This window comes from Camelus dromedarius, chromosome 1, assembly GCF_036321535.1.
Source record: "Camelus dromedarius isolate mCamDro1 chromosome 1, mCamDro1.pat, whole genome shotgun sequence".
In the NCBI taxonomy this organism is placed as follows: Eukaryota; Metazoa; Chordata; class Mammalia; order Artiodactyla; family Camelidae; genus Camelus; species Camelus dromedarius.
Window position 1 is genome coordinate 84832414 of NC_087436.1, and position 14199 is coordinate 84846612.

Genomic DNA, 14199 nt, shown 5'->3' on the forward strand with positions numbered 1-14199 from the left:
TCTTGGTTCAAATACATTTTTCTGCAATGGTTAGAATGTCAATTTATTAAAAAAAAAAAAACTTACAATACACTTGTCAAAGTTCCTTTTGACAGTCACTAAAACATTTCCCAATGTAGTACTTAGAAAAGAAGCAGGGTCCACATTTTGTGCAGTCCATACATGATGACTCATTTTGACTAGCATGTAAAGAGAGTTAAAGCTATCAATTTTGTCTCCTAATGCAATTAGGTTGTTCAGTTCTGGCTCAATGCAGCGAAATATTTTAATCATCATTTGGCGGATCATATCTTTCCTGTTCAGAAAACATACAAAATACAGAAGAGTTATTACAAGCTTCAGGTGTATTCATCTTTAACTTTAATCCCTTAGGTATACTCGAAACGACTAAAATTTGATATTTCAACTAACACTATGACCAAATATGATGAACTAATTATTCTACAGTGGTTTCCAATATAAACTTTTTTTGAAGTTAAGTTCACTTAAAATAACTTTGTCATTTGTACGGCTGGCTGGGTCCTGAAATGTGCTTTGTGATTTCTGAGAAATACACTGCAATTCAAATGCTGCTTCCTAGCAGCAAACATCAAAATTGATTGCATTTTTATTATTATAGAGTGAAGAAGAGCCCAAGAGCCATAAACAGGACCAATTTTAATTCAGTAAGACGTTTACTAAGACACTGGGCACACTGGTCAGTGCTCTGAGTGCTGTCAGTCACGGAGAGTCATCTGGACTCTTCACTGAGCACCACTCCTTTCTGCTCAACTTCAAGTTTATTTTTTTCAAAATAAACAATCGATAGTAACAAACACATACTCAGATGAAACAGGCAGTGGTGTGCCAGAATTATGTTGCCGTGATGATGTTCCTCCATCAAGGTCCTCTGCTTCAGTCTGCAAAAATTATTCAGGTGCTTTACATGATAAAACACCAACAATATAACTAGTTTAAATAGCAAAAGCCTGCTCAGTCTTAAAATTCCTAGGAGAGAATATATCATAAGAAATAATGGCCTTTAAAAGTAGTATTACTGATGAAACTATGTAATTCAGTATGCTATTTAAGAATATTCAGGGAACGCTTTGTTCTCAGATTTTATCCGAGAATTACTGTGGCACGAGAAGTCGTGTTTGTGAGTGTGCATATGAGGGGAAAGTCGGAAAGGGAAGGTAGAGGAGGCTCAGAGAGGTCACAGAAATGGGAGGGCAGCTCAACAGAAAATTAAAAACATCTAGAGACAACTTTCAAAAGAGAATTTTAAAAATTAAAGAAATGTATTGATCACTCTAATAAAACTTTGGCATTAAAAAATGCTATCACAAGTTCTTACAGAAGCTAACAAGTAAACAAATTTACTACCGGTACAACAACAAATCTCCAACCATTTGAAATAATTAATTTCTTATTCATTTTAGAATGGCTTTTTATATGTTGGTTCTCTTTTTTAAGATGATCTGAATTTAAAAATCACCTGATTTGCACTGTGCTTTTAAGTTCTTCAAAACAGTCTGTCAAATCTCTCATTTTATTTTCTTCTATTTATGCCACAAGAAAGCATGACCAACAGGCATTATTATACCAATTGTACACATGAGGAAAAACAGGGATTAAATAATTGGTTTAAGGTCTCATAGCTAGTTAATAACAAAACCATAAGAATGATTTAGATATGAGGTCTCACCATTTTTTTTTTACTTTCTCATTTTTTTTTAAGATCACAGTACACACTCAAACACCTTTTTCATTTTTTTAATTCTATTTTTTTCTTGATTACTCAAATACTAAAATTATTTTTTTAAAGTGTTGTTTTTAAAAAGTAAGTTTAGACATTTTCCCCTCTCACTAATTTAGAGAATATTTAGGTCTAAGACAGTCTAAGATACTACATTAGATGCCCAAACTCAGTCACTGTTTTCATCATCTTGGTTGACAAAAATTATTTAAAAAATCATTACACTGGGAATTCTTTCTTCTTCTGTTTTGATACTGAAATTGTGACAACATATTAATTAGGCTAATCATGCTGCAGATCATAAATACTAGCCAATAAATAAATGTGAGCCATACCATAGTTCCAGGTATACTTTGATGTTGCTGTAGTTTGAAAAATTTACTTATGAAATCCTGTTCTGCCAGACACAGGGGCTCCAGTTCACTCAGTACCTGTTCAAAGATCTGAAGAAAACCAAAATGATCCTACAAAGAACTGAACCAAAATGCTTAAAATAATATTTCACATTTAATTACTTTTCTGCAGGGATGATGGATGCTCTATCTATAATCTCAATAGAATCCCCCAAACACTTGCAAGATTGACAGGACAATGCAGTATTAATGAGGCATAACACATTTAGGGCCAGAACATAGCTAAAACAAAACTTACAATTATTCACTTGAAATCTGGAAAGAGGAACACAGAGATAAACTTTTTAAACTTACTTAATGCATTGCAGAGAACAGGTTAGCTTCATAAAAGCTATTTCATCTTTATCCTGTAGTTGCTCAAATGACTTAGATTTACAATGTAAGCACTATGATTCATAACAAATTTTAATAATGCCTTTATGTCACTTAACCGATAAATTACATTTCAGTTGCCATTTGACCAGTATTTTTTTCAGATTCAGAACTGGAAAGTAAGACATGGTTAATGAAAAGAGCCAACAGAGCCCAAATCTTTGAACACAATTAAAGCAATAACAAACTGATGCTAGAAAACTAGTATTCATGTTTAAGAAGAACTTATTATTTTATTTTACCTTATCAAATTTGGTTCTGTCGGCAACATCGAGATCAGAGGCAGACATGTTTCCCATATCCAACAAGGAAGATGACTGAGATCTGCGATTCCCTGAACTCTGAACACTGAGTTTATTTAGACTAGAAGTAGATCCAGTTAATTTCCCAGAACTTCCATGAAGACCTAAGAAATAATAAAACTTTGAAAGTTGCGACCTTCATGAATAAAGGACCCATAGCATAAATCAGGGCCATCTCTACTGTCTTGGCTTCCAGGGCCCATACTAGTTAGGGCACAAGTCTACCACATGGGACAGGTTGCAGACTGTCCTCCATCAATAACGTTTGTGTCCTACTCCCGAGCATGTTGTATACAGTAGTGAAACTATATAGAATCACAGAATAGGACCAAAAGGGATCTTAAAGATCACAGTATGCTCTGCCCAGTCTCATCATAAATATTACGCTGCCTGATGATATCTCTAGACTAACGTAGATGGGGATTTCCTTCCCACTCAAAAGACATGAATCTGAATTAAATGTAAACAATAGGTATCTTTTTATTCTCCTTGAATATTTCTCAGCTAACCTGATTATTTGCTGATGGTCAGAAAGGACAAATCATATAATAAATGATAAAAAGATATAAGAACAATTAAAGACAAACTTTGGTTTTATTATACATAATCTGACCATATCTATAAGAATTTTTATAGTTTCTAAACACAGCCTGAAAACAAAAGTATAATGGTTAAGACTTTTCACAAGTTTCTGCCTACTCACCATGTATTTTTAACTATGTTACATATTTCTTGGATGTAGTCATACTACTACCACCATGCTGGTTTTCTTTCACCAATACCTGGCAACTCAGAGCAATCAATATTTTTGGTGTAACTTTTTTCAAGACAAATAACTAGTTTCTAGACATTAAACAAACATGCATTGAGAATACCTGCTAATACACTAAGCATACTCACTCTCTGTTTCCTGTTTGACAGCACTTTCTTTTCGAGGCAGTGTAGCTGTGATGGATTAGGTTGCAAGCATCAAAGACAAAGACAAGTTAATAAACTGCAATTTGCACATACCATGCACAAGAGGAAGTTAAAGCTCTAGTTTAAAAGACACATGCAAAGAACCATGAGCATCAAGTAACGAGAGATGCAACATATGTTTAGTCGGTCAGCTATTGTTTGAAAAATTATATGAGAGAAAAAACTTTACTAGTCTTTTAATGTACTATTTTACTCAAATATTCAGATAAAAATATCTACAAATATAAACCTCTCCCACACTTTTAAATGATTTTTTAAAGTTTATGAAGCTGATGTACTTAAATTTAAAGACTATATTATAGTTCAAGTAAATAATTTAATACAGTGAAAATTTATTAGAATGAATTTATAGATTTGGACATTAAATGTATCAATAATCTTGTATTCACTTAAGGTTCCTGAAAGGAATCTCCACTGTACTAAATAATTTTATATACCATCTGATAAAAAATTATATGAGTGGGGCTTTAAAAATCACTTTCGGGTATCTAGCTAAACTATTCAGTAACTTTGGCTTTGTGACCACCTAAAATGAAAAGTGTACATCAAAACACTAATTACCCTAGATGCAAGGGTAAAGCTGAGGGAACAGATTTAATGCAGGAACTGGAGCTCTGTCACAGTCATCTGGTGTTTCTTTTATCTAAAATCTCTATCTAATATTGACTAGATCAACTGTAGAAATCATCTTGTGAAAAATTCTAAACCCAAATTACCCAAATTAGAAGTTAATGTGAAAGGCAAAGAAATTATAGAATGAAACAGAAAATTAAAGAATATAAATATAATCTAGAAATACTTAAGAAATAGAAAACAATATGTCAACTGTCACTATCTCTGCCAAACTTTAATGCAGAAGCCCAAGCATAAACTGCCAACTTGTCAAACAAGAGACATGTGTATCTTTCCAGCCTTGGCTACCTGAAGCTCCAGGGAATATGAAATGATGAAGTTGGACATGAAAGTGGAAAGAAGGGAGGATGTGCTGGAGCTACTGGAGGGCCAACCTGAACAGTACCTTCCGGCGGCCTGAAGGTGTCATGTACTAAGTTCACCAGGTTCAGAGCAAAGCCGAATGCTTCATATATTGTTTTTTAGCAGTCAGTAAAGAACACAGAGGTACTAGGAGTGCTCTATTTGGGTCTCATACAGAGTCTATACTGTTTATCAGCAACAAACAACAATACTCAGGTAAACTTTTAAATGTCTTTAAATAATCCCTGCTAGACTATAAGCTTGAGGAGAGGAGGGTCTTTGCTCATTTCTGCATTCTCAGTTCCTAGCAATGTCTCTTATGTAATGGGCAATTATTAAATATTTATTGAATGAATCTTCCAGCCAGGACTGAATTCAGTCTTGTGCCCAAGATTCCTTTTGGAATCAACCGGATTTCTTAGTTTAGTGGAGAATAGAATGAACAAATGATTTTGGCATATTTTTAAGATTTTGGAATATTAAATTTGGGGAACGCAGTAATTATGTAAATGAATATGTAAATAGACTAAAATAATGTATGTCGGGGAGGAGGTGGTAGAGTGCATGCTTAGCATGTCCTGGGTTCAATCCCCAGTACTTCCATTAAAAAATAATAAAATAGAATAGAACAGAATAGAATAGAATAAAATAAAATAAAATTAAATTAAATTAAATTAAATTAAATTAAAAAATAAATAAAGTAAAATAAATAAATAAAAATAAAATAAAATAAAATAATAATGTGTGTGTCTACCTCAGCCATGGAAAGAAAAAAAATGGGCAATTTAAAAAATAATTACTGAATTTCCTTTGCCTGCCACTTCATTAACTACACCTGTAGAACACAAAGGGAAAACAAAACACCAGAGTGTCAATCTTGGGGGTTAAATTCCACATCTCTGAGGATATCAAAGTAAACCTACTGATCAAAAAAGACAAAGACCTATATAAAGACCTTATCACAAAGAAAAGATACTGGCATTTTAACATTATTTTGAATTATTTGAACTAAGTCAATGTTAGAGATTTAATCAAACGGTTCAAAAGAAGAGTATTCTCCTGAATCTCTAAGGCTATACTGACTATACAATTTCCTTTTGTAAAATACATTCAATCTGATTTTCTATTCTTATTAGTATCTATGACTCAGTATTTTTAGAGCAAGTTAAAAAAACAAAGTTAAATTTTATTCAGAATTACTTAATTTTGATTCATTGAAAAGCTATCTTTCTAAAATTTCAGGTTTCTCTTTTAATTATAATTACTATTAAAAACTGATTTAAACATAATTTAAATCACTGAAAAGATAGTTTTAAAAAATTTACATTCTACCTTATTTAAAGAATTTTCAAGTCATTTGTATTTAACTTAAAATTTATTTTTTAAATGTTGACTAACAAGTTAGATCTTCAAAGATGAAAAAAACCATTTTTAGCCCCTGAATCCTGTTTATTAAATTAGTTTTTCTTCTCTGGTAACTGATATCAAAGTAACAGAAATTATAATTTTTTGGTACCATTAAGTGTCACAAACTATTCTCCTATTCCTTATTATTGAATAGATACATAGAAGAGATGCAATTTTAACACTGTTTTATAACTATAAAAGTACCTTCTAAACTTGTATGATGTCAATTAAAAATTTTTTAACAAGATATTTAAGAACTTCTCAAGGGGTAAGAAAAAAGAAAATTAACATTTCACGTTAATGCAATGGTTCCATTAAGATACTATTGTTCTTGATTTAAGTTATATCTTTATTATGTCATTTATTTCAATGAGAATCTTGGGCTTGATAAACTTATTATGATACTGGGATTAATGACCTCCTAAGGAGATACTTTTAGAAAGATTTCCTTTTACCTTCAGTTTTCACTGTAGAAGAGTTCTCTCAAAATAAAATGGCTCACTAACAAGTGGCGACAAATATACTAAATGAAAACATTAAACATGTAACTGTATTAATAATATGCTGTTTACTTAAAAAAAAAGTATAACATATCCACAGAGAAACATTAACAAGGATATAAACACACTGCTGTTTAAGAACAATTAACCTTTAGGATGAGTTAGCATTTCTGTTTCCAAAAGCCTATTGTCCCAAGATTCTTATCAGTATCTTTACCCAAGTGTAATATATTTGTACACAGATTCAAATCATTTCAAAGGTCTGGACTAGTATAATCAAGACATTAGTGTTGCATTATAAAAAAACAACCACAAACCAGTGAATCACAAAATAATTACCCACTAAAGATAGTCTTCTTTGTCCTAAAGAAAAGAATGGAGAGATGAGCTATGAATTTCAATCCTATTTTCTGATTACTGAAGTTGCTTAGGGCATAGGCTCCTTTCAACAAGCAAATGCTAAACTCATGGTTCTAAAGGGGAGCTATGCAGACACATGAGTACACACTGTAGCCATTTAAGGCCAGGTTTTGACTTGAAGAGGGACAGAACTCCATCCAAAAGGAAGTCCAGAGATGGGTACATGCAAGAGCAGAATGTGGCCTCGGCAAATCACTTCCTTGCAACTTGATACTTTCACTGGTTATCCTTTCAAATCATGTTTTTGTCTATTTAACATATGTAGGAGTGACAAAAAGTAATGTGTTTCAAAAATATCTCTTTGGAAAAATAAGGTATAATCACAGGAGAAATTTTGGTGACATTTTTATAGCCCCTTGGCAGGGAAGAAAAGACTTACATTATAAACTTTCTTTTCAATTCAAAATAGCCAGTGAGAAGTAAGAAGCCAGGAATCACTTTCACTTCCCTGTGGAGAGCAATGACTTAAGAGATCACAGACTTGCCCCCAACTGTTATGAAAGGTCTTTTAGGAAGTCAGAAGCTGAACTCTCAACATGTGTCTCTTAGCCTAGTATTTTTTCCGCTAGACTGCACTTCATTTTCTGGCCAACTGCTTCTCCTATGAATATATACAGTTGTCCCTTGGTATCCATGTGGGACTGCTTCCAGGACCTGCTGCGGGTATCAAAATCCGTGGATGCTCAAGTCCCACAGCTGGCCCTCCATATCTATGGGCTGCATGTCTGCAGATATGAGGCTGACTATACTATTAGTCATAGTAAATAAACAATTGTCAGATTCAATTCTGCAGAATTTTAATTAGTAAAAAACATATTTACAGATACAAACATTTGTTCTATGAAATATCTATAAATCAAACAATGCATTAGATTTATTCTTTAACCCTACTGTATCTCCTTCTACCTTGCCTAAAAAGTTTTAAAATTATCTGTCATAAATAAAACCATTTTTAATAGAATAGAAAGCAGTGGATTGAAGTGCCTACGCTTACCAAACTTCTTGCTTTCTTTAGTTGTGCCAGTCATCTTGATCTTTGCAACTTCAAAGAAATCTTTAATTTCTCTCTCATAGAGTCGTGATAAATAATCCATGTAATTCTTAAAAATACAAGTAACATGTACTTCTTATTAATAAAACAAATATAACAATTTCCATTTTTCAATCCCCCCAAATCCTTTGTGCTTGTTTTGAATTCTATGGTCTTCAAGTTTGATGCATTTCATAGGATATAAAAAGAAGGCTATTTTCTGTCTTTTAAAAAACTGAACTGGCATTACAACATTAACAATTTATAAAAATACGAAGTTGAACATATCATACTTGTATTTTCATTTTTATGTATTACCTTTCATATTTTTAAATATAGCTGCAATCGTACTGTATAGGGTATTTGATTCATAGCAATTACACTTCTCCAGTCTCACACTTTAATGACTGCACAGTACTATGCTTTGCTGATGAGCTACAATTTAGTAAATCAATCTCCTAACAGGCCACATAAGTGGTTTCAATGTTTTGCTATGATAGATAATGTTACAATAAGATTTTTATCTCCAATGGATTATTTCCTTACGATAATTTCCTAAGGATGGAATTACGGTGCCGAAGAATATGGGAATCTTTATAACCCTTCCTCCATACCTCCATGCTGCTTTAAAAACAATTATACCAACAGACAGTGTCAATGGCAATGAAGAACATTCAATTTTACTGTACCCTGCCAGCAAGGGGTATTACATTACCCCAAATAGGTTATTTTCAATAAGAACTGAATTAGTACACTGTAGAGTTTTCAAAATTAAATAATTTATTTTTAAAAAGGCAAATTTAACTTATTCTAGTTCAAATGAAAACATCTATTATTTAACATACAAAGTCATTTCTTCATATTTTCTTATTGTCATATAAAAATATTTTATGCCCTCAGGAGATACTCTTCAACAGTGGGATACCATGTATTCTTCTAAATCCTAAATTAAATGCCATAGAGTTTCACTAAATTTAAGTAAATCTACAGCAGAAAACTTGTACCTAGCTATTCCTTCAAATTTATCATGGAATCTAAGCTTCAACTTCCTTTATTATTTCAAATTAACATTCCTAGTTTTGGAGCACGTTTGCTTTGCTTTAAACATCAGATGCAGCTTTCAAAGGTATGTATTATTTAAGTTTTGTATACTGACTCACAGTTTACCACTGATTTTTTTAGATATTTTGTAGATATAACCTTACAAAACAGTTTTTGGATGAAACATAATATAAATTCTACTTTTTTCAACTTGCAGGTCATATACATTTCCCACACAGTGTCTGTAAGAAAAGTTAGTCAAATGGGAAATTCTTTCCTATAATCTTTTTGTAACTTTAAAAGCAAATATAAATTAAAATATACCCTAAAATTAATCCTATTTCACTGGGGTATCTCACTTTTTGTTTTTTCAAGTTTAAATTCTCATAAAAATAATGATCACTGCAAATCAGTACATGACTGACAAATGGGAAATTACCTTCATACAATTTGTAAAATCTTCACTAGTGGCTTCTTCTCAAATCACTCAGAAAAGACGGCATTCCAATATTCAAATTGTTTAAAGTGCACCTTACTACCCAAGCAATTTAAACAGTTTCAAAACAGCTATTTTGATACATAGAAAACAGTGATTTGAGCAGACTACTGAAAATCACCCTCTTTTTCAACGCACCTCAAATGACTGAGTATCCTTCCCCCAGGTCCTCAACAGAACTAATCGGTGGGATGGGGGGAAAGGCCACAGACAGGTGTGACTATGGGCGCATTAGAAAAATGTCTCTCACTATGAGTACTATTCTTCTTAGCTCCTTGTACACAGCACCTAACTTAAAATTTAACTATTATGAGTTTAGATATTGTTATCTCAGGCAGTGTTGTCAATTTTATTTTCTTCTGACTATAGAATCTTACAGATAACTCCATGTTTTACTTTCTCTTTACACTAAAAGGAAATTCCACAAATGTAGAACTGAGGAGAGAAGATGTCTGAGTAATCTTCAAGACTGACTGTCAACCTCAGGAGGTTACTAGGAGAGGAGAGCTCATTTCCTACCTAAGCATGGATGGACCATCTCTGTTATTAATTGCCCTACATGCATAATAGCTGGGGAGGAGGGATTCTGGGCAGCTGAGCTCCTTACATGAAGGCATCTCTATTTTCCCTAGGCTCTAATTCTGTATACCAAAAATCAGGGCTTTGCTTATTAGATTCAGCCATAAGAAAAGCTGGGGCAGGGCCTAGTGAATCTCATCCCTAAAAAATTTTAAAACAGGCTTTTCCTGGTCCTGCCAGAAAGTGTGAGCTGTGTACAACTAACCAAGTGCAAAGAGTATCTGGATTTAATTATTATTTCTTAAGAAAGAAACACTGGTTTGTCTATTTTCTTCTTTCATTCCTTTCTTCCTTGTTCCTTTTTAACAAAATTCCTGTTTTCGAAAACACTTCAGGAATCCAATAAGATTATGAAGCATAAAATATATGGTCTGTCAAAAGTTCAAACACAAGATCAAGTAACATTCCTGAGAAAAAAGTCAATTACATTAAAAAAATCAATAATGAAATCAATTTCATTAATACTGTCAATTGAAAATATACTGTGAGCACAGAATGATTCCATAATTTACTACCAGACTGGCTATCATCTTGTTTCTTCACCTTAAATTACAATCGTGAATACTACATTATATATAAAGATAGGGCAATAATACTGAGAACACAATCAGGCAAAAAGCTTATTGATTATTTTACTTATCTGAATATTCACCAGGGGACAAAGCACTTGTTGGCACAAAACTCTTAAGGAGATATAATAATGTTTAACTATTCAAAATAATAATCCTCCTAAAACTTCAAAAGGCAAAGATTCCAGTAATGTAAATATTTTTCTTTATGCTATCTCCAAACCAGAATTCTGTTGAATGAAAACCAACGCAAACACGGCAAAATATGACACAACAGTAGGAGTGCTGAACCCATGGGTTCCTGCTACCATGGCCATTTATTAAATCTAAGTCAGGCTGTGTTATTCCCCTACCCAAAGCCCACCATTACCCTCTCTCCCCATCTCCTGCAAGCAGAAGTCAAATCCTTACAGCGGTGCACAGTCCCGTCCAGACCTGCCTGGCCCCACCCCTCCTTTGGTTTCCCCGCTGCCTGTCCCATCCTGTCCCTGGCTGCTGTGCTCCAACCACGCTGGCCTCCTCAGGCACCCCAGGCTGCTCTCGTCTTGGGGTCCTTGCATTGTGCCCAGAAAGCTGTCTTAGGGAAATTCCTTATGTTCACCCTTCCTTATTTTTAAAATCTGTGCTCGAACGTCATTTTCTCATGACGCCTTCTTTGACCATCCTTTTTGAAACTGTGACCTTCCTCAAGTCCTGGCCTTTCCTGCTTTTTGTCTCCAGAGCCCTCAGCAGCACCTTCCAACAGATGACATAATTGACTTTTGTGTCAATCTTTGTCCACTGGAATACGCACTCTGAACAGCTAAGTGCTCCCATTTCCCTCAGTGCTGGATCTCTAGCGCTTACACGGTGTCAGCACGTAACAGGTGCTCAATTCATTTGCTGAGTGAATACATGAAGGACTCTTATCTTGCCCAACCACTGATACTGAGTCAGCGGTACAGACCAATGCTCTTTTCACCCCCAAGCCTGGCAAGTTTGGCATCATCCTGTCCCTTGTCTTTGGATTCCCTCTTTTGGTTTATATTTTCTATTTCCACAATCATCTTCCTGGCTCAAGATTTCATTTCATTTCAATTATTACATTAGGTTCTTAATTCCCTGCATCCAATCTTTTCCCATGTCTGAAGCATGCTGTTAGGTCTCATGGCTCAGATTTTTTAACCTGACTATTCATTTCAGAATACAGAATTTCTGTTTCAGTCAGGGTTGCCTCCTCATAGTCCTGGAAAAGGGCCTATTTTCCCACTTTTGTCTGCACATCCTGCTTCTCATCCCTGGAATTCCTTCCCTCTTATTTTGGTTTATTTAATCCCACTCATTACTTAAAAGTTAATTCAAATCCAATGACTTCCATGAAGTTTTCCCCCATGGCTTCAAGTCATGCATTTCCCGTCTCTAAACGAACACATATTTAAACGCATTTCCAGTTTAGCACTTCATTTTTTGCTAATTGTTTTAAGTATAATTGTTCTTCCCAGTCAGACTTAAAACTCTTTGGAAGTAGGGTCTTGTAGGGAGCCATTTCTTAGTCTTACATATGACAGTGAGTATAAAATAGGCCGCAATGAAAATTTGGTGTTTGACAAAGAGATGTACCATGATATGGTAATCAAGTTTTCCTAGCTAGTTTGTCCCAGAATCGGGAACAGAAATACCCATGTTTTTGTGTGCCTGTAACAGCGGAATGCTTGCTTAATAAAGACGCACATTGCACTCACTTAAAAGAACAGATTATAAATTTTTAGATGGCAAATAAATACCTCACTTACAACATCTTCATACTCCCTAGCTTCTATATTGCACATAAAGAAACTCAGGAAATAATTATAGCATTTACCTAAACTGAATGATGTTTCAGCATGGCCTAATACTGTATTTATTGAAGTTTAAAATGTAGCTCTTCTCCATCCAAGTAAACAATATAAATGTTCTCCCTGGCTAATAAGCACTTAGAAATTCAATTATTCTCTGTTTTGCTAAGAATATACAGTATCTCAAATGGCATTTGGGGAACTGAACACATGACCTCTTGATTCTAAAAGATTGTGCTCTATACTCAGTGAGTACCTGACATCAAGTCCATACCTTTGTTAGTCCCTCATATTTTCCATAATCGGTGCTCTTTAGCCACTCCATCAGCTTGGCATATCGGAGCAAGTCTCTATGAAATGGATGATGATTAGGTAAAGTCAGTTCAACAGAGTGTTGAGCAAGAGTTGAACTCTGATCATGACCCTAGAGAGAGTAAATAAGTAAATAAATAGGTATCACTGACAGTATAAAGGAACATTGTTGTAACGAAAAATTATAAGCAATGATCAAATACCGCCAAGCAAAACCAACAGAACACAGAAAAATAAGAACCAAGCACTTGTCTTCTTTTATCATCTTGTGTATATCAACTGAACACCACTATCATAAAATAGTCATAAACACACAAGAACGGCTCTCTGATAAATCAACTGCTCATTTCGTCTCCTGAAGGAATTGAGAATGAATATTCTAATCAAGCTTGCCCCTCCTACCACATACCATTTTACAATTTACTAAACAAATAAATATCATGATACAAACCGTATTAAGAAACACACCAAAGAGGGAAGTCATTCAAAACAAATTGTCTACATCTATGGTATTTCCATTAGAGTTGACAATGTTTAAAACAACAGATGAAAATATGTATGATATAGACTTTCTGAACTAGGAGGGACTACAGATGACTGTAACCTGGGCTTTCTGGATAACCCCTAATAATAATCTAATTAAAATTTTTCCATTAATTTGTTAAATGAGTAACTTTAATCCTTGACATGACTTAATACATAAATTAGTAAGTTTTCAAACAGCCTGAGATAATGATGCATCCTGACTTTTGTTTTAGAGAACATAGACTTGGTTGATCATCTAATCCAATAACCTTACTTTCTAGAAGAACAAACTAAAACTCAAAGAGTTAAGTGATTTGCTCAGGTCACACAGGAGGAATCATCAGGTCTCTAAGAACAAAAGGAGGGAAAAGGGCAGAGAACAGTTATTCTTTCAAGACAAACCTTTCAATAAACAACCAAAAGAATTTTTAAAAGGACGTACTCCTTTTGCAAATATTTCTCAATTTTATTAGCCTTAATTTGACTGTCTGCTTTCAACATCAGAATCCTAATTAGTGTAACTGGCCTGATTCTCCCAGGTGAATATCTTTCTAGATACATGAATCCCCAGTAAATGTACAAATTATAGGGAAGAGCCTGTCATTTCAGTGGAAGCTAGGCATGGAAGATCTAAAAGAGCCCAAAGATTCTAGCCAATTGTTAAAAACATTACTTTCATATTATGTTACAGTAAGAAATGAATGTTAAATAAGAATGCATTTCAAGTT

The 14199-nt window shown here is 33.9% G+C and overlaps 1 protein-coding gene across 9 annotated transcripts in view; it reads right to left on the reverse strand.

Annotated features, from left to right (window-relative positions):
* Positions 1-14199, reverse strand: part of EXOC1 (exocyst complex component 1) — a 45530-nt gene that overhangs the window by 10267 nt on the left and 21064 nt on the right. For 6 of the 9 annotated variants that reach the window (XM_010983061.3, XM_031434261.2, XM_031434294.2 and 3 more), the window contains 7 exons: positions 12909-13058; positions 8100-8205; positions 3726-3770; positions 2766-2929; positions 2074-2181; positions 823-899; positions 67-295 (listed from right to left, as the gene is read on the reverse strand). In XM_010983061.3, the coding sequence (XP_010981363.2) occupies positions 67-295; positions 823-899; positions 2074-2181; positions 2766-2929; positions 3726-3770; positions 8100-8205; positions 12909-13058 (879 nt within the window). The remainder of the gene's footprint in view (positions 1-66; positions 296-822; positions 900-2073; positions 2182-2765; positions 2930-3725; positions 3771-8099; positions 8206-12908; positions 13059-14199) is intronic. The other 3 variants (XM_031434313.2, XM_031434308.2, XM_031434280.2) reach the window with 1 other exon arrangement.